The sequence below is a fragment of the Fulmarus glacialis genome, unplaced genomic scaffold (genome assembly GCF_000690835.1).
Source record: "Fulmarus glacialis isolate BGI_N327 unplaced genomic scaffold, ASM69083v1 scaffold3275, whole genome shotgun sequence".
In the NCBI taxonomy this organism is placed as follows: Eukaryota; Metazoa; Chordata; class Aves; order Procellariiformes; family Procellariidae; genus Fulmarus; species Fulmarus glacialis.
In genome coordinates this window covers 1-17812 of record NW_009212156.1, presented here as the reverse complement: position 1 = coordinate 17812, position 17812 = coordinate 1, and the positions used below count along the sequence as shown (strand labels likewise).

At 41.1% G+C, this 17812-nt stretch overlaps 1 protein-coding gene across 1 annotated transcript; it reads left to right on the top strand.

Annotated features, from left to right (window-relative positions):
- The first annotated feature begins 9887 nt into the window (after positions 1-9887).
- STOX1 (storkhead box 1) lies at positions 9888-16381 on the top strand. Its single transcript, XM_009577758.1, has 4 exons — positions 9888-9900; positions 10838-10990; positions 12911-15224; positions 16342-16381. Exons 2-4 carry the CDS (start codon positions 10858-10860, stop codon positions 16379-16381), a joined length of 2487 nt encoding a protein of 828 aa, XP_009576053.1. The 5' UTR covers positions 9888-9900; positions 10838-10857.
- The last annotated feature ends 1431 nt before the right edge of the window (positions 16382-17812 follow it).

Below are 17812 nucleotides of genomic sequence, written 5' to 3'. Positions count from 1 at the left end.
CTGCCTTCTCTCTTGACAGCGGCATTTTCCATGTGCCTGAACTGCCTGACTCCCTTTTTGTGGTTCCTATCGGGTAGAAGCGAACAATAGAAAATGGAAACATTTTTGCTTAGCCTTTAGAGGCTGAATTTGCTGCCGGTTCAGAATCTCTGTTGCAGGGCTACAAATTATGCACAAGGAAAACTAAGAAAGCCCTGCACTTTCCAGTTAGGCTGAGGCTGGGATTGGCATGTGAGTGGTCACATAATCTGTTGATCACCTCTCTTAATGAGAGGTCTGCTTGTTGGGTTCTGCTGAGCTTTTAAGTCCCCACTGCAGGCTGTAAATTTGCTAATTTGATATTCAGACAGAATCCCTGTGAGGGGATGGAATTGAATCTCCTGAAAAAGGTTCAGCAACAGCTTGAGGAGTAAGGAGTAAAACTTCTGTTGTATTTCTGGGCTGTAATTACCTTCCAAAGTGGGGGAACTATATTTGTTCCTGTGTTTTGACTCCCAAGTGTAACTTATTCAGTGACCTCTGCAGCGGTGACACGCGGCTCTGCAGGCACTGGCCACCTCGCTGCGGAGGTCCTCACATGCTGAGCTTCTCTGCATATTTGTGCCAGCTTTCAGGAAGAGTTTTGAAGTGCCACCTGTGGAACCGGTACACCTGGAGTCCATCTATAACTGTGTACTTGAGTATTTTCTACTTCTTAGCAATTCTCAACCTTGCTTAAAATGAGAGACAAATTCTTTTCCAAAATGCACTGGCAAGCTTTTAGGACAGATTTATTTTCATTTGAATAATTTAAATTTGTTCACAGCAATTAATGTCAGTATGGGCATCGTTCTGCAGTGTGTCTAATGAAGCTACAGATGAAATTATGGCCTTGTGAGTAGCTGATTCCTGTTTTGCCTACAAAAGGTCAGGACTCCGGAGTGGATGTTGTTTGTCAGGCACTCTGTAGTTACACACAGGAACACACAATCTTAATGAGGATGGCAGCTCAGCAAGAGGCTGGGGATGTGCTTCATGGGATTCCTTTCTTTTGGAGTCCCTTTCTTCCAGTGTCTTTCATCCTGCCTCACAAACAGGGATGTAGGTTTGCAAGTCAAAGGAGAATAATTTTGTACTTCAATGGTGCTGGCTTCTGTGAAGTGTAACTCCCAGTATGTGGTCACACTTCGTATTGCACTGTTTAGGATTATTTAGAATTCTGTTCCTTTTTATTTTCTTCAGGCCTGAAAAGAGTGGATGACCTAAAACGGTGCTTTATTTTGCATTGCTATGTATAGGCTGCCAGAACATGAAGAACAGTTTAACTGAGTTTTTAACTGTTTTATTCTCAAACGTTACTTTTAAAGTTATTTTCAGTAAGGTATCTGATTCAGAACTTACTAGGTTGCATATTCTGTTGTAAATGGGTTTTTCTGGTTATCACAGTTATTCCAGTGGTGACTCTGTTGATGTATTTTCAGGAGGAAAAAAGGAAAAAAACATTTGTACTCCTTGAAGGACAACTTTTTATCTACCTTGCTATTATTTGCTTACTAATTTAATTATGCCCATGTAATGGCTATGTAAACCTTATATTATTTCATAAAGTTTAGCACCTAATTTTAGCTGGCATTCAGCCCTTACCACTGATTTCAGAAAAGATGATACCCTTGCATGTTTCATGCATTTCCATATCAAAATCTCACTAAAGTATTAATCCTGTATTATAAAAGCCTTTTCTCAGTTTAATACGTATTGCACTAAACCCAAATGCTATATTTGAACTACTGCTTGAACTCACAGCAGCAAGGTACAAGGTACTGTAACGTTCTTCAAAATCCTGATACATTTACCAGATCTGCTCAGATTGAATTACCTGAAAGGTGTAATCTGCAAAAGTGTTTGTGCATGCAAATTTTTTCACTGTCTCAGCAAGTAGTCTCTAGTCATACTGTTTAACAAGTACCACTGAACAGGAGTGTATATTTTATAATAAGCTCCATTCAGTTTAATTTACTCTGAATTTTTCTAAAAAAAACACCTCTAACAAGATTAGTTGTGAAGAACTTGATATGTATTTTGTATTTCTCAGTGCTAAAGATTTTCAGCAGAAGAAGCTCTTGCTTCTGTCTTTTGAGTGAGAAAACAAAATTCAAGAAAACAGGCTGAGCTGTGCTATCCTCAGTCTTTTGAGTTCTTGTACCTTGATTCCTCAACAGCAGATCTTAACTGCCTTAATGCTCTTTTAGGATGAGGGTAGTTTGAACAGTGCTAATTTTTTCTCCGTCTCAGTCAGAAAAGACAACAGTTTGTGTTAATATCATGTAGTTAATGAAATAAATTGCATTAATTAGTAGTGCTTTTGCTATGGTCATTGATATGGTTTCAAAATCACAGACTTCATTTCAAGGCTAGTTTTAGCTTTTCTATACTGCCATCTTTCTTTAGCACATGCCCACTCCATCACTGTGGAGAGCACCAGCTCTAACAATGAGCCCGTATAGATGAAGTTCAGTTATGAAAAAAATGTTAAAAACCCATTAGCTATTTATTTGAAGGTTGAAAAGAAAACCAATAGTTTTACCATACGGACGCTGTTTTGCACGGCTTCATTAACAGCATGATTTAAGTGCAACCCAAGAAAACTTCACAGCTAGTGGAGGTCAAAAGTGCCATTGCATTGGGTTACGGAAAGCAGGGTGGTCGAAGTGTGGGGTGAGAGTGGCTGTGGGAGGCACAGGTACCGGCATCCAACTAAACCAGATGACTGGAATACTATTTTATTCCTGAGAGCCTATCCTACCTCCTACTCAAAGCAGGGTCAGCTATGGGGTCAGACCAGGGTGCTTAGGGCTTTGTCCAGTCACATCTTGCAAACTCCTCAGGATTGGAGACTACACAAGTTCTCTGGGCAACCTCCTCCACTGCTGCGCTGTCCTTAAAGGTAAAAAGGTTTTCCGTATAGCCAGTCTGAACATCTCCTGTTCCAACTGATGCATGTTCATCTTCCCACCACGCACTGCTGGGCAGAGCCTGGCTCCTTCTTCTCAAGGGGCTGCTGTCAGGTCCCCCCAAAGCTATTTCTTCTTTGGGTTCAACAAGACCCATTCCCTCAGCCTTGGCTCACAGGGCAAGTGTTCCAGCCCTGACCATCTTGGTGGCCCTTTGCTGAATTTGCCCCTATTTTATAGATGTCTTTTCTATATTGGGGGCCCAAAACTGACTTAGTATGCCAGACATGGCTTAACAAGCACCAAGTAGAGGCAGATAATAATTTTCTTTGATCTATTGGCTCTGTTCCTGTTAATACAGCCCAGGATGCTCTTGGCCTTTGTTGCTGTGTGAGTAATATGAGCCTCCTCAATACTGAGGAGCCTTGTTAAAAGGCTTGCTTTCATTCAATATCAAATAAAAATTGATTAGAAGTATCAGGAGAAAGAGGTGAATGGCTTTATTCAGATAACTTTGCTTCTTGTTTCATACGTAGAGAGCTTCAGTGATCTTTTGGTTATACAGTGCATGAGCTAAAAATTTGCAGAATGAAGCATGACGTGCACAGAGAAGCTGAGGCAGCATGGTTTTCTTTAACCTGATAAAATTGCTGTGGTACTTGCACGAGACTTTTCTTGCTATCTGTTTTGGGTTTTTTTTAAACATCAGGTTAGAAAAATGTAGGTACCTGCATTTCTAAAACAACATACATCCAGAGCCACTCTGCCAATTCCTTACTATGTTTTATAAAAACACTCCTGGAAGAACTGAAGTAAAGAGATGCTAGCAGTGTGTATCATTAATGTGACTCTCACAGTGCGATCAAACTGCTAACAAACAGAAAGCTCCATATGCAAAACCCAACAAACTGCTCTCATTGGCGAGAATACAGTGAAGCCCTTGGGAATAATTAATATATGATGTGAAACAATTTTTTTTCCCTAGTATGCTTTATCTTATACTGATGCATCAGCAGCAATCTTTGTTCCATTCACTGGCGGCACACAGCTTCTCCGTAAGCAGCCTGATTTGTACTGAAGCAGAAAGATTTCTTAGCAATGAAAAAACTGCAACTGCTGTTTGTTTAGCAAACTCAGTCTGTTTTAAAAGCTGAAACACTGTTTATTTGAAAAACTGAAATAAACTGAACCTCTGTGAACTTTATTCTGCTTTTCAAAAAAAAAAAAAAAAAAAGAGCAAGCTTTATTTTTTGTCTTGTAGCAATATTTTTTTTCCAGATACTGGATTTCTCTTTTGTGGCTATGGCCACAAAACTCAGCTATATACTGAGTTTCCAAGGTTGAAAACTCCACTGAAATGATGAAATATTTTGCTTGTTCCCAAGAAAATACTGCAGCAAAACTAGCCTGTCATTCAGATCACTTGCTTAGGTACTTCATGGACTGCATCATTTACTTTTTCCCCTGAAGTTGTTCTCCTACATTTTCAACATCCTGCAGGCACCTGCACTTCTCTGTAATTTCCATTGGAGGCTTCACCTCGGTCTGTGAGATCCAACAACCCAGTATCTTCACAGTAAGGGTTCTGCTAAACTGTCTTTTGAAAAGATGTTTACTGAGTCTTCTGTAATACAGTGGAAGTGCTCTGTTTGTCTTCTATCACTTCCTTTTGGCTGAAATTTAGATGAACTAAAACATGGAAACAGTGTTTAATAGTGCCAAAGCCATGGAGAAAGGTTTGGGAAGTGCGAGCTAAAGTCCTCAAGTCCAAACTAGTGCCATTTAATCTGCAGTGTCCAAACTACTCCTCTGAGAGCTCCTATGGTGGTAAAAATGCTGCTTTTCATTTCTAAACTGTTTTTTGGTTTGTTGTTTGGTTTTTTTTCTTCTGTGGGCCATAAATTCCAGCCCAATGAAAGGGTGCAGAAACTTATTTTCTAGCATAGGGAACATCTTTAAAGTTGGATATCCATTTAGGGAGAGTGGAAGGAATAGTGGCTGTGCATATCCATCAACATCACGAGCTGCTCAGGCAGGTGTGAAGTTGCCCATATACCATTAAAGCTTTGCTCTCAGCTGAATGAAAAAAACTCCCTGCAGTGGGATATGTCCTGAAACAAGATCTGAGGCCTGCTTCGTTCCACCTCAGTGTGTGATGGTGGCTCCTGCCCTCACTGTAAGCCAGGGGCCTGGGTCTGAGGGAAGCTACAACTGCACCAAGCTCTCTGACAGCTTCTTCTGCAGTGGGTGGTATTTGGCCAAGTGTTGCCTGGGAGTGAGTTGGATATAACAGCTGTCATGTGTCCCCTGATTCTATGGTTTGCTGGAAACCCTCTGCAGGGGGCTATGTTCTCTTTTGAATAGCTCTGTGGGTGCTGTTCCTCTGAAAGACTAGTGTGTGACTTTCTTTGGCTGAGGTAAATGTGAGCTGAAGCCAGAGAGTGTGCAAAGAAGTGAATTTTGGTCCATTCTGGGGAGGGGAGACATGACCGTAGGTGTATCTTACTCCCATGACTGTAGCTTTATATTGTATACTTTTTGTGACTGCCTTTTGTGTGACAGCACATTTCCAGGCAAAGGAGTCAGCCCTGGGAATACTGCAGCAGTTGGAATTGACCTTTAGCTGAACTGGCACAGGAATGCACAACTGCATGATGATATTTTTATAGTAAGTCTTTCACGGTTTAGGTAAGTACCTAACCAACACCCAGTAACACTTTCTGCTTAGAACAAAGGTTTTGACATTAAAGAGCTATTTGGATGGCCTGAGATTTATTGCAGAAGAGAGGACAGTGCTGGGAGCAAGGAAAAGGCAGAACTGTTTTAGTGGAGAAATGCCAGGGTTGTGAAGGAGCTTTTTTGGACCAGGCCAAGTGGAAAAGACGTACTTGCGTCAAATTCCTGTAGCGGTGGATGGCAGCACCTGCAGACAGTTAAAGGAGCCAGAGATGTTGCCAGTGACTTGTTTATTCCTGTTCTGTTTTTTGGCTCCATGGGCTAGACATTGATGGTTTTGCAACTTACCTGGGACTGTTTCATTTTGTATTATTTTTATCTCCCTGCAATGAAGCTTTTGAATCAATCTGTCTTTTATGATCAAGCTTGACACTGATCGCTGAAATGGTTAAAGATGATCTTCCTTGCTATCAGCTGTGCTGGTTACGTTCAATGCCATATGTGAATTGACTTAAAAGTCATTGGCATGCTGAAGTATATGAAAAATAATTATCTTGAGTTGCTCTTAGTTCAGTTTCTCTGCCAGTTATGCAGTGAAGAACAGCAGGAGTGCCCCAAAGGCAGGTGTGTTTATATGGTTTTTCTTATTGGCTATTTTGCCAGCTGTTGCGGGTGAAACAGATCTCCACTGGACAACTTGCCTGCTAGTCTTCAAGCAAGCAGAAGTGCTGTTTTCTTTTAAACAGTCTATTTGAAGCTGCATGCTTGCTCATGTGTTCGGTCAGTACCTTTGGAGCTTGAAACCTGCTCTCAAGATGTTCTGGGAGCATTTAAGTGGACGTGTCAGTGGCCTCGGTAAGTGTTGAAGGGGTTGATCTCTCTGAAGATCGGAGATACACGTTTCAATGGCAAAAACTTTTATCACTGTGCTTGGCTTAAGGAAAACTGTACCGCACTGAACATGTTGGTGCCTGCTGTGTAACTTGCTCCTATCTGGAGGCTTGAACCGAGATTGCAGGAGAGCTCTTGCCTTTCTTCTTGAATCCTGCTTTTTTTTTGCCATACCTGCCTGTGGTTTTTTTTAATTGCTGATGAAAGAAAAGATGGCTGTGGGTTGCCATTAGCCCTAGGATTAGAGTAAGGATTTCATGGCTCTTAGCTAGGAACCTCAGAAAGCATTTATAGGTCATATTTTTAAAAGTTCGTAACATTTGCAGCTGGGACTAGACTTTTGGGTGTTGTTAGGAAGGCAGAAAAAGTGGTTGGTTTTTGTTTGTGGGTTTTTTTTTTTTCCCCAAGTTGCATGGCGCCATCCTCTGTTTGTAAAAATCAGCAATTGAGTCCAAATGGAGGACATTGTTTGCTTAATTGTCCTGATTTGGGAGTGTCTGTTCTTGCAGGAATCAGTAGGTATGGAAATCTGACATTTTAATGTGTTTCTAGCTACTTCTTTAGCATCAACTGATGAAGTGTCAGTGACCTTAGCTGACACTTAACCATTTTGTTTCTCTCTTTGAGAGTTGTACAAAATAATAACAACAGAAAGATATTGTCGACTGTTCCTGAGAGCTTTTGTTTGTTTCAGTAACAGATTAAACATGTTACAAGATTTGACAGTTTTAATGCAATGGAACTATTTACTCTTTGCTTCAGTAAAGGATGTTTCTGAAAACAGAATCTAGTACACAATAATTATGCCAAAATAGAGTTTCCCTGTTGTATACTTAAAACTGAAAATGTTTTAGTGATCTTAACTCTGTCTTTATAATCTATATAGAATTTTTATTCTTTAATAAGGAAACATCTTGTAAAATCTCCACTAATGTTCAAAAAGTGTTTTGCTACAGTTCCCAACTTTCTATGATGTTCTTGTTAACTTTTTGTTCCTTAAAATTCTTCGCCTTTAATTATAAAATGTAATTTTTGCTGTAAAATGGGATCGCGATGCACTCTATAGAAAAGCAGAAGCCTTGCAGTTCTAGCAGAACTAACTGTACTTGCTTATAGCTTTCCTGGTGCATTTCTCCAAAAAGTGAAGTGCGTCAAACATACAGAGCTCATGCATAGAGGCACAGGATCTGTGGGATCTTTTGTATGTTCAACTTAATAGAGCACACAAAGCAATTCCAAGGCAGATCTTTCCAGCTAGCAAACAGAAAAGTCAATCTTTTATTTCCACATGCTGTGTCTTCTCTGTCTCAACAGATGCAAGTGGAATCATATAAGGGAGTTTATTTTTGATTTGCATTTGTTTTTTTGGTTGTTTTTTTTTTTTTTCCCCTGGAATGAATTTATTCTTAACCCTTTATTGTTATATAAATTGTTTACCCTAACTTTTAAGAAGTAAATTGAGTGCTATTGTAATAAAATGCCTCTCTGTTCACTTCCCCGGAACTAGCCTGTTTTTACCCAGATAAAACTTGTCTTGTATGTAACTTTTCTTAGAGCCAGAAGATGCAAAAATTCTGCAATTGTTAAACAACTCAGTGAAAAATGGTAAAGCTCACATTACAGAGATGGAACAAAAAATCACTTTGTGCTAGTCAAGAATACTCAGAGGCTTTTCTGTGTGCTGAGTTTTGTATCCGATGCCCGTATTACAGATGACTTCCCCACATTGTGACCGATATGTGCTCCAAAAGGGTATTCTTGGGTTTCAGGTGTCCAGGTAATGAGCAGAGTTTGAATAGACAGGTAAACCAAACTGAAGGATAATAATACATGAGTACTGGCAAGCTGCCTAGATTGGCGTTGGTAAACATGATTCTGTAAGAGCTGCGGAGCGTGAAACAGGAACTGTGCTGTATTTAAACGATCAAGAGGATTAGCCTGAATTCCTTGACTGCTGACAGGTACCTTGCACATAGGCATAAGCAAGTCCTTCATAAAAACTATGAATAAACCAGGAAGATGGTTCTCATCAGATGATTTATGTAGAGCAGGGAAAGGGGCAGGGGATTCTGCAGTCTTTTTTGAGCTGTAAAGGGACAGATACTAAAGAGCTTTAATGAGCATGGCATTTTGGTGATTTTGCATCAGGTCTATGAGACATAGCTTGCACAAATTGTTAAGACTGCTCCCTGTGCAAATCTAAGGGATGCAGCTTTTATGTATTTCCATCAAACTTGGGAGAACATCTGAAGTGCAACTGCAGCAGTTATTTAGCTATGGAAAGTAAATCAACAAAGTTTTTAATAAGAAATTGATAGACACTTGTAGGGTGCTTACTGGGCCTTTTCCCACATTGCTTATCAATGTTGCCAATGATCTAATTTTTGCTTTCACTATTTCAGATTTTATTTCGAAGTCAGAAGGGAATGATATCTAATATTCATGTTGTTAGCATGTGTGTACTCTGGCACTATTGATCTGCAACAATCATTTTAAATAGACTTGCGTTTGAATGCGATTTTAGTGTGCTGGGTTTTTTTTACCCTTCGGTATCAAGCTGGCTTTTGCTTCACGCTTTTTAAAAATATTATTCTGAAAGGGCCTTCCCTGAATGGAAACATTGGATTTGAGGCTGCGAGACAGATGCAGACAATGATAGCAAGATAATAATAATAATAAAGATAATGAATAAATTTTGGTGATTTACTCCTTAGCAGTTTGGTGCTCTGCAGGAACAAATGGTAAAACTGGCAGCAGCATGGTGTGCCTACAGCAGAGACTTGAGACAGCAAACTATTCACAAGAGTTATTACTGAATGCTGATGGTCTTTTCCCATACAAAAAGAAAGCTTCCAATGGTTTCTGCACCTGCAAGGAGTATCCTAGCAACATCACTGAGGAAACTATATGCCAGGACTTTTTTCTGAGTGCTTTTTGTTGAACATAGCAGCAGTTGTAAAACAAAGGTCAAAAGCAATTTAAGCTCTTGAAAGTGCTTTTGCTTAATTCATTTACTCAGAGAAACGTTTGTGTTGTGGTTTTCTGCCTAAAGGATAAATATCGGGTTACAGAGTCAGCCAACAGGCTGTCCAATTACAGTTTAGTTAAACGTGAATATCACTTAATCTAAAATGTCACTTCTTACTTGCGGGAAAATTACTGTTAGCATTTAACACTAGTTTTTGCCTTGTGAAGTAACCAGGAGTTCCTGCTGCCTTTTGCCTGCTCTTGGCAGCTGAGTTCACCCAGGGGCTTTCTGTGCAACACAGAACAGGGAAGCACAGAATACTACCAGGTAGTGGGAACAGACCATCGGTCTATCTAAAAAAACAGAAGAAAGCTTTTTTTTTTTTGTCTAAGAAGCTGTATGCGGTCATTGTCTTACTGTATGCACAGACCTCAGGTGAGTCCCTGCTTCGTGCTTTGTCATCAGCTTTCAGGGAAAATACTTATTTCAGGTTTTCCTACATCATTCACTGGTACTGTGTCAGAAGTACTTGCTGGGCTTGCTCTCACTGGCCTTGCCATCTTGTGAAGGGGAGAGGGCAGTGTTTATCTTTGTGTTTTATGGATGGGGGAGTTGAGGCAAAGGGCTAAGACCCTTTTCAGCCCCCTGGGCTGGGGCCGCAGAGTTACTGGGGGAACTGGCCACGCTCTCAGCCCCTCTGAGCTTCTGCTTTCGTCATGCAGAACAGTGACAACGTTACTGTCTCTCACCAGGAGAGATGGTGATGTAGCCTAAAAAATGCAGCTGTAACAAGAGTTTTTGCCCTCTGCCCAGACTAGTAGATAATCTCTAGTTCTAGAGCCTGGTCTAAAAATGGAATTTTTACCATGTCTATTCAAATTTGTGCTAGACAAGGGACAAAGCCTGTTGCTGGTCTTTTTTTCCCCGCATTCTGACTCGGTGAAAAGATTTTGTACTTAGATTATAGGATGCTGACCTTTTTCATTAGCTACTTAGAGAAATACATATGCATGGTTTCATATGTAAACAGTCATCTAAACAGTCAGCAATCATCAGACATAATTCTCTCTCTCAGCTCCCTGTTTATTAAGCTAAATGATGGTTTAAGCTGGGATTTAATACCAAACAAACAAATGTGCTTAAGGTAACCTTCTGTTTCCTTCATTACGAAGGCACTTGAAAAGTGCTAGAATCATTTCCCTTCTCTGAGAAATATTTCCAAGTAATTTGCCAAAGAAAAGTAGCTGAGGATAAGGTGCTTGTTCTGAGGCAACACAAGAAATTTTCAGTGAAAATCTGTCACAGCTAATAGAAAAAATGAAACACTGTTCCATTAAAACAATCTTTTTTTTTTCCTCCTTCTGGACTTCAGGTGATGTGACCCCCGTTCTCATGAATCCTCTCTCGCAGTCACACTCCATTCCTCTGGCAGAAGGAATATGCCGAACCGTATCAGACATGAATGCAGATCATGTGATGGTCACGCAGGAAACTTTAATGGAGCAGTTAGTGAAAAATTATCCAGGTAATGTGTTCATTTCTCCCTCCTTTTAAAAGTGACTGTATCATCAAGCTTGAGTTTCTGATATTGGACAAGTGATCACTGAATGTTTACAAGCAAAGCTGGCAATATGGAAGAATATAAATTAACAGGCAACTGGTAGAATACATGAATGTGCATACTATCCTCGCATTGCAATCTGTGAAAGTCACTAACATTGTTTTGAATGTAATCCTTTTTATAGATGTTAATAAATCTTCTTTGAGAAAAAGAGAGGGCTGAGTGCAATAGCATGTTGAGAGTATGCCCTTTCTAGAGGGTGGGAAAGCATAGATGAGGTATTTAGGTGCCAGATATGGAACAGCATAAAATAGACTGTGTGTCAGATCACAAAGATTTTGAGTCCTCCTTTAACAGACAGGAACATAGCTGACTTTGATGGCAAAGGGACTGGGTAGGAGTTTGCATCTGGTGTTTGCTATCAAAAAAGACAACTGGCCTCAAATTCAGTTTCATTGGTAAATTCCAGCCCCTTCCTTCCTGAAAGCAAATTACTTACACTAAATGAGCTTTAATCCTTCTCTCCCGATGGGGTAGCAGCCACTTCCCTTGAATGCTGCGTTTTCTTTTCAATCTGAAAAATGTTCAACTTCCCTTTGATCTGCAATACTGAAGCGTGTGTGTGCATGTGAGACTTTGTAAAGGCTCGTTATGGCCCTCTGCAGGAGGTTGCTTTGTTTGATACTGAGCTTCCTCTTTTGAGTCGTCTTAACCTTATAGCTCTGCAAACTTTACAGGTTGATCTGGTAGGCATTTTCATGAGTGGGAAAAATTTTAATGCAACCTCATAAACTGGCCCAGAACCCTGCCAGGAACGTGCTGTAGTCCATATGTGCACTGAGACAACCACAAGGTAGCATTTTTAGGTCAGCCAGAAGTAGCACTCTCAAAGCTTGTAGGGAGAGAGCGTATTTCTTGCCATGTTTTCACCTTGCTGGAAGTTTTCATTCCTGTGGGCAGGAGATCAGCAGAAGCCTTGGGAAGTAGATCAGATGTCACTAGACTAATATGTCACTAGACTAATGGCTCGGGGACTGTGACATGTGAGGGAAAACCATAGCCAAGATCAGTCTCAGTGAGGTAAGCAATTGTCATCTGACAAAATTATACCAGAAGCTTCAGAGAGAGTGATAAAAGCCACTGTTAAATAACTTGCCAAGAGGGAAATGCTTTGAAAAACACATTGTTTGGTTTGTACCTGGCAGAAGGTCTCTCTCATGAATATCATATCCTGACAGACACAAAGAGAACATCCTTGCTTGTTCGAAGGAGAACATCCTAAGCTCCATCACAGCAGTGCTGCAGTGACAACCAGAAATGCAGCTGGCCTTTACCTACTTCCTCAGGGGTGACCTTGCCTTATCAGTGAGGAATGGCCTTGGCAGAGTTAAAAAGGGTTTTACTGATCTGTAACACACCGGCAGGATTGCACCTCTCAGAGCCCTCGGCTGGATGATGTTTCTGTGCTGCCCTCACCTGGCTGGCCCAGAAGGGCTCTCCCTGCCTCAGGGCTGCAGCCTGTGCTGGCCCCAAAACTTGGGGCAGCCCTCGCTGCCCTGCATGTGTGGATCCCGCTGCAGAGTGGGGCTGTCCCTGTTCTGCAGGGAGCCCAGGGCTGTGGGTGGGGACAGCTGGGTGCGACAACTGGAGTTGCTGGCTCTGGAAGCTCAGCAGAGCACTTTCATGTTGAAATTGAGTATGCCCTACTCAAACTTCAGTTGCTGGGTCAGTTTCAAACTTCTTTTGGAATCCTGTGAACTAAACACATTGGGTATTTCGTGTTCAGTGGCTTCCAGATCTGTTGTAAGTCAGTCATTTTTTGGCCAGCTCCCATTTTATTTGAAAACTTATTTCTGACTTGAAATATCTGTATCTTCATTGTAGGCATTGCGGTTCCCTCCCACAGTATCTTATATAATATCCTTGGCACTCTAATTAAGGAAAGGAAAATCTATCATACGGGAGAAGGATACTTCATTGTAACTCCCAACACATACTTTATCACAAATGATGCCACAGAAGACAACAGAAGCATCCCATTGGAGGACAGTTGTTGCTGTTCATCGCCTTCCATCACTTACCTGGTAAACATTGAGCACTGTGCAGACCTAGTGAAAGAAAACATTCCTACAGTAGCCCGTGACAGATCCTGCCATTATTTCCCTGACCAGAATATGCTCTGTGAACAAAGACATCAGCACCATGAACCTAATGGAGGAGGTAAGAAAGGCTGCAGTGAATTGAAGCCTTCAATTCAAACTCGAGGGATCTCCACATCTGCTGAAAACCACTCCTGGGACACCATCAAATCCCTGACATCTGTGAAAGAGAAACTGAAAAGCAAAAGGTTTGGCCTTGGCGTTTTCTGGAGAAGTGCTTCTAAAAAAGAAAAACGTAAGAAGGAGTACTCCACTTTTTCAGCCCAGTTTCCTCCCAAGGAATGGCCAGTCAGGGATGAAGATGACTTAGATAATATTCCACGTGATATTGAACATGAAATCATCAAGCGTATTAACCCTACTCTTACAGTTGATAATTTGATTAAACACACAATATTAATGCAGAAGTTTGAGGAGCAGAAAAAATATCTCAGTAAGGGTACCTCGGCTGAAGTGTCAATAGTCAGACAAAACCGTCTTTCAAAGGATTGTATTCAAAAGACACAAAGTAAAACAGCAAAACACACCAGGAAAACCAAATCGAAGAAAGAAAAGCAGATTAGCAGAAGCAACAGGAAATCTCACATACATGAGCTACCATCCCAAAATGAGAAACTGGAAGAGAACCCTTCACTGTCTATCAGAAACCAACAGCCATCTGACGTAGCAGCGGAATCCCATGTCATATATAAAAAACAAATTAAGAACCCCTTTCAGGGTCTGTCATGGAGACACAACTTTTATGCGAAAGGGTACAAAGGTACTATTAACAGTCAGCTGAAGTCCAGGACTCAAAAGCAAGAAAGGGCTTTACAAAGGCCACGATCCTTGGACTCCTCAAAAACCTTTGACTATGAAACTGAACAGCTGGCTACTGAAATGCAGGCTGACAAAGCTAAGCAAAACAAACTACTCCACGCTAATAGGTCTTCCCTCCAACTAAAGAAAGACAGTTTAAGTGAAAACTTTAGTTATCCACAAGGCAGTACTTTGCAAATGGATAATAAAAATAACTGCTTTCTGGACAGCAATATTTCTGAAGAAAACATCTACAGAAGAACAGTCAAAAAAAATCTTGGGGATATTAAAAAATCCCCTCACTCCTACACTGAAGATAATGGCGTGTGCAAAGAAGATGCAAAATTTTCATTACATCTGACAGATGAGTATTGCAGGTGCAAAGCTGACACTGTATGTCGGTTACTAGATCAAACAGCAAATGAATTTCAAAATGTTCGTCTTTCAAACTATACAGCCAACGTTAACCTGGTAAAAAAAATTGGTGTGAAATACAGACAAAAGACTGATAAAAAGGGTGAATTTGTATTTAAATATGACTGTGCCAGCCATCCCGGATCAACGAAGCTGGAAAGTGAAGGATTTACTGGTAACTGCCATCTTCTGTACCAAAAAGCACATGATGGTGACACCTGTAACTCGTTACATCTGGATGACAATTTTGAAGGCAATGAACCATGTCACCTGCCTCCTGGCCATGCCTTTTCAGATACAAGAGACCGGCGTAAAGATGTGCAAAAGCTGGGGACAGCTATGCCCTTAAAAAACTGTAAGGTTAATACTTATCCCGCCCAATACAACACAACTGTAAATAAATGTGACTCTGGAGAGCATGGATATAAGGAAAGTGCTAGCTTTGCAGAATCAATAGATGGCTCAGAAGAGCATCCAAAAACAGATTTCACAGAAGAAAGTTGTTTGTGCAATCAGGTTCTTCCGATAGGTCACAGAAAGGAAGACGAAACTGGCCTTACTGAATGTGCGAAGGCTTCAGCTGTAGCAGATTTCTGCCACACTAATGAGGCTGACTCAGATGCTGACACTTTACAGAACTTCACCTATGAGACGGGTGAAGTAGTGGCATGCTGTGCTTTGGGCTCGCAGACCAAAGAAAAGAGAAACCCTCTGGGAAAAAAAGATCTGTTTTTTAAGAATGCATGTACTGTGATATCAGGACAGAAACACTCGGAAGGGACAGAAAACCACAGCATCACAGGAGACAGTGGAATTGACTCCCCAAGGTAAGAAAACACATGTAACTATGTTAGATGTTTTATCTTCAAATTAACAATCAGATTTAGGCAGAAATGTTGCTGTAAATCAACAACCCCTCCCCAACAGCAAAATTCTTACTATCTTTACAAACTTCAGTGTTATGTCCTGGAAATACTCAAACTGTATAGTTCTACTATGTCTTTTTACATGAACATTCCCCCTAAATCAGCTATACAAATGCTGCTCTTTATATTTTGCATTTGTTTTCAGGAGGCAAGAACATAGTATGAGCTCTGCCTTGCAGATGGAGATGGCCAAGTGCAGAAATGTTAAGAAACATGGCGATTGATAAACTTGGTGTTAAACATGGTGATTGATAAACTCCTGTTAGGAGGCAGGTTCAGCTCTCATTGATCTTGCCATATGACATTATGGATATTGTCATAGTTTCCCCAGTTGTAGATGAAGAATAAAAAGTGCTTTATAGAGGTGTTCCGTCAAAATTTAAAGTACAAAATACCATCTGACTTGCTCACAACAGACAGGAGAATGTGTACATCACCTGAGCTAGAAGCTTCTGCTTTCTTTCATAGGGTACATTTTGCCTGTAACTACACTTGAAAAATCCCTTAATGGAAAACAAATTGGTATGAAACAATTTTTTACACAGTTGCATGTGGAGAAGACCTACAAAACCGTTAACTAAATGGGCAAGAACATAAGTTAAAATGCTGTGAAGGAAAAATCATATCCTTTTTTTAAATAGCATCACATATTCTTAAGATCTTAAATAACTGGTATGTAAGTGTAACTAAACCATTTGAGTTCTCATTAGATATGTACTGTCACCTTGAGAAGCTAGTATAGAAGGAACAAATCACTTACGACAGTTTTTAAGGAAATTCTGCTGATTTTTTTTTTTTCCCCCCCCTGAAGCAGCTTTTGGCTGTGCACTCTTTCAAGCACACTTCTAGTGTATTGCTTGGACATGAACACTTGAAATCTGTTGGATGCTCTTTAGCAAAATATATTTCAAAGGGTCATTTTGATTGTTTGTATTGATGCCATCTGTGGTACCAGAAGGTACAACTCAGTTCATTTTTAGAATGTGAAGTCTGACATCTAATAATTCTGTTATTTTAGATGGACTGAAAAGAAGATGAAGCTTCCTGCCAAATTCTGAAAGCATAAGTACTAATGCAAAGAGGAGGACAAAGTGGACAATTGCAACAAAATTCCTTGCTTCAGCTAACTCTGGTCATGAATATTTGATTATTTTTTAAACGAGCTTTGTAAACTTTCCTTTGTAACAATGTAACCATACTGTAAATGCGATCAGTAACATCTCTGAGGCTGTCTCTAAATCAAAGCTTTTAGTTAAAACTTTTGACCATAGTATTTGGAGAGCTAATGTGTATTTCTGTTGCTCTCATCTTTTATTAGTTCTTGCACCCCTGTGATAATAAAAATAACTGATATACTTCATTCAGATCACACCATTAACTTGAAAAGGGTATGTGTTGCTCTAATAGGAACTGTATCAGTTGGACAGGACTGTTTTACACTGTAATTCTTCAAAGTGTTTCCTACTTGTGCCACAGAAATAACAGCACGCTCCATCTCCCCTGTCAGAAAACAAAGCAAACGAACTAGATGGCACGCACCTTGTTACTACAAAAACTCCTTGAATCCCGAGGTTCTCTCACTGTGTCCTGAAGAAACCTCAGCCGTCCTCCTGAATCTACTTGGTGTGTTTATATCTGGCAAGCGGGATTTAGTCTTTGCAAATGAAAATATGTTGGTGCAGGAGACAAGAGGTAAGGTCAGTGGCATTGCTTTGAGAGAAACCCTGCTGCAGGCCGGCATGCTGCCGCTCAGCTCCTGACCACCCCTTTCCTTCTCTTAAGGAATCAACATCCTGGCAGCCGTCACGATCACTTTACAGCTTTTAGTTCAGAAGACTAAATTTGCCATCTTAATCCTGATTTCTTCCTCTAGCTAAAAGCAGACTGTGCTGGTTTTGTATGCTAATCACCAAAGGCTGGTCCTTTTAAATCTTAACAGAGGCACTTGGTCATACTGTTATTGACTACGTTAGGCCCTTTCGCTACTGAAAACTTGTCTCCAGTAGTTATGGAGACAGAAGGCTGAAGTTGTAGTTATCGGTTTTTAAAGCTACTGGAGATTTCTTTTACGGAAGGTGTCTCTGGCTGTGAAGAATCGGACGAAACGGCGTTTGTGGTGGCTGGGGATGAAGAGAGCCCTTGCAGCGCTCTCTCTCGTCCGCCTCGGTCCACGGCCGGTTTCAGTCACGCCGCTACCGCGATTTCCCCCTCAGACTTCTCCAGAAGCTCTCTGCCACCTGCCACTGCCTGCCAGCAGCAACTTTTCCGCTTCCTTAAAAAACTCCTCCCAGGGGCTTACAGGCGCAACGGGGGTACGGCATAACACAAGCCCTGGTGGAAAGCCGGTAGATGAGGCGCAAGTCGCGGCTTCCCTGGCCGTCCTCCTCGCGCCTGTCATGGCGGACGCCTCACGGCGAAGGCGCGGGACTCGCCACGAGCTCCACGGCCCGGCGGGCGCGGGGCACACTGGGTCTTGGAGTCCGGGGGGG